Below are 2,881 nucleotides of genomic sequence, written 5' to 3'. Positions count from 1 at the left end.
AGTAAATGTCATGAACCAATCTAACGTTTCAAATAAAGAACCGATGAGATTTTGCAAATTTTATGCGTTTTTTTTTTTAAAAAGTTATCAAGCTCTTAAAAAATCACCCTTTATATGATCTGTTGGCTTTTTTCCATTTACGCATGCCACGTTGTATATGAATAAGGGTTGATTTCGCACTTGCCCATATGCGATATCTGCATGTATCTATGTATGTAAGTTTAAACAAATCTAAGTCAAGGTTATTGTTTTCAGAATATACTTATATGCAAATTTTATTGATTCATTGTTATTTAAAATTAACATTTTAAAGATTTTTTATAAAATGTATAAGCAAGTTTAAAATGTTAAAAAAATTATAATGCAGAATTACGAAATTATCCATTTGAAATGGAAATTTCTCACACGACTTAATATATAAAAAAAGTCATTGAATTTCACTTGCTTTTTTAAAAACAAATGTTGCACTTAAACAAGATGGAAACAACATTTGTGTTTAAAAAAGCTTAGCTCAGTTGCAAAGCTGAAAAAAGAGAAAAATAAGAAGAAAAAAGTACCTGAAAATACAACAAGATAAACCTGAAAATAGAAGAAAAAGCTGAAAATAAAAAAAACCTGTAAATAGAATAAATTGCTAAATATTAAAAAAAGTAAATATGTATTTTCAATGAATTCATTACTCACCCAAAAGTAAGATGTTCTTAAATCAAACGGTCTTGACTTGCAACTTACTTAAGTTTTTTTAGTTTAGCATCGCGCTTCCGATGTCGTTCATTACTAATTTCTTCTTTTACTAACCATTTCGAGTTTTTGAATAACAGTACCGTTACCAAGTATTCTAACAACTTAATTTTATGAGTAAAACACTCATCGGTTGGGTCAAACCACTCAGGAAAAACATTTTCCGTTTTTTCTTTAATTGCGGACAACATCAGACTACGAACATTTGAACAATAAGCATATTTGTTGAAAAGGTTGACGTACCACATCATCTGCAGTCGACACACTTCGAAGACCCTATCACTTGGATTGACTAGCCTTAAATCCGCGTCATCCTTATAATTTTTCGCTTTGATTAGGGCCTCCGAATAAAGCGATAAATCACTTTGTGTCTTCGTCATTGCCATAGCGCATTTTTTGCAATAAATTTTACACAAAATTTTCTGGTAAATACCATAGCCTGTATAATACCGCTTGATCTGGACGTCAGCTGTGTCGTCCTCTTCAACAAAGTTTTCGTCTGGAATAATAAACGATTCCAGGTCGAGTTGCTCAGATTCATGTTCGACTCCCTCTACTTCGAGATGACGATCTTCGGGGCCTAAGTTCCAGTCTAAATTTATATCGTCATCATCCTCACAATTAGCCCCCTTATCTTGAAAATTTTGCCTCAAACTTTTCATCGAAATTAAACGAGCTTCTATATACTGTATCTCATTGGCAGACGGATGGGTATTGATACCCTGGCTAGCCCGGACCCTATAAAAAAAATTTTCCAACGCGTCTTGATTCAGTTTCCCAAGCAATATAAAACTTAATTCCTTTTGTTCCCTGAATAATTCTTGGCTCAACTGAATCATTCCAACAATTGTGGAACAGAACCCACCTATACACTTACTGTAAGCCATGTTCGGAAGTTTTAATGATTTCAAATACTTAATATAATCAAAGAGGCATTGGACCTTCCCGGAGTCGTTTTTCAATAGCGGACATTTTAAGGGATTTTTTGAAACAAAATTCTTGCAGTCTAGATCATCGAATAGATCATTCATTTTTTTAACAAATAGCTGCGTAGGCTTTGCACATTTTAATACATATTCGTCGGAGCCGAATAAATTTTGGCTATCGGTCATTTCTATGCCAGCCGCAACCGAATTGCTCAGAACTTGGGTTGCACGTTTTACGGACATTTTTTCGAAACAACTAGGATATACGTGGGCCTCTGTGAGTTTTGGACATATCTTGAAACATGTATTGTCCTGATCGATCGAGTAAAGTTTTTTTATAACTTTAAAGCTGGCTATTCCATCTGGGGTTGAAATATCATATTTCATAAATGTGTTTCGGACGGACTTAATAAGATGGCAATAGTCATATAAACAATATATCTTGGAATCTTCGTGCAAATAAAAAGGGTTTTCTTCAGAAATAGCTAAAGAATTCATAACTGCAATATTAGAGGGCCCTTGATCACAGACTAAAGCTTTTACGTTTAGACCAATTGACTTTAGTGCTGTGATGTTCTTATTCAAAATTTCTTTTAATTTGAATGTAGGAAGTCCATTTTTGGAAATATAATATGAAAACACATATTTCCAATTGGAACTCAACCCTTTTATCATGAAAAAACAACACTTACTACCTAATTTCATTTCACGATGGCCTTCCCCATAATCCACAAACCCGTCAATAACATCTCTAACTCTATTGTATGTTAGGTCGGTCTTAATTGATATTTCATCAAATAATAGAACGCAATTTCGCTCTAAAACGGACATTTTTTTTGTAATTTTTTCCAAATTTCCCAAGACATTGGCATCGAACCCAGGGACAACATACTTTATGGGGCGCCATCGCAAAAGAGAGCTCTTGCTTGGTAAAGCGAAACCTAAATCGTCACGCATAAAATTATAGGATTTATTGGACATGTAATTAATATTTTGTGCCAATGCCCTTTCTTCGTCACTGAAAGTAGTGCGCTTCGTGACGATCATCCTAGCGAATGTTACAGCATCTTTGCTTGAATTTACATCCGCAACTATTGCACATTTACTAAGGTCTTGATACCTTTTTTCCAAGTCTTTAATTATACCCTCTAACTCTTTGATTTTATTATTCAATTTAAGCGCATTACTTTGATAGTAACGTGCCGATCGAGCAA

At 33.8% G+C, this 2,881-nt stretch overlaps 1 protein-coding gene across 1 annotated transcript; it reads right to left on the bottom strand.

Annotated features, from left to right (window-relative positions):
- Positions 1–368: 368 nt before the first annotated feature.
- LOC125780127 (uncharacterized) lies at positions 369–2,507 on the bottom strand. Its single transcript, XM_049461758.1, has 2 exons — positions 685–2,507; positions 369–615 (listed from the first exon to the last, which is right to left on the bottom strand). Exon 1 carries the CDS (start codon positions 2,496–2,498, stop codon positions 729–731), a length of 1,770 nt encoding a protein of 589 aa, XP_049317715.1. The 5' UTR covers positions 2,499–2,507; the 3' UTR covers positions 369–615; positions 685–728.
- Positions 2,508–2,881: the final 374 nt, after the last annotated feature.

The sequence above is a fragment of the Bactrocera dorsalis genome, unplaced genomic scaffold (genome assembly GCF_023373825.1).
Source record: "Bactrocera dorsalis isolate Fly_Bdor unplaced genomic scaffold, ASM2337382v1 BdCtg105, whole genome shotgun sequence".
Taxonomy (NCBI): Eukaryota; Metazoa; Arthropoda; class Insecta; order Diptera; family Tephritidae; genus Bactrocera; species Bactrocera dorsalis.
The sequence above is the reverse complement of the archived record's forward strand: the minus strand, read 5'-3'. Positions and strand labels throughout refer to the sequence as shown.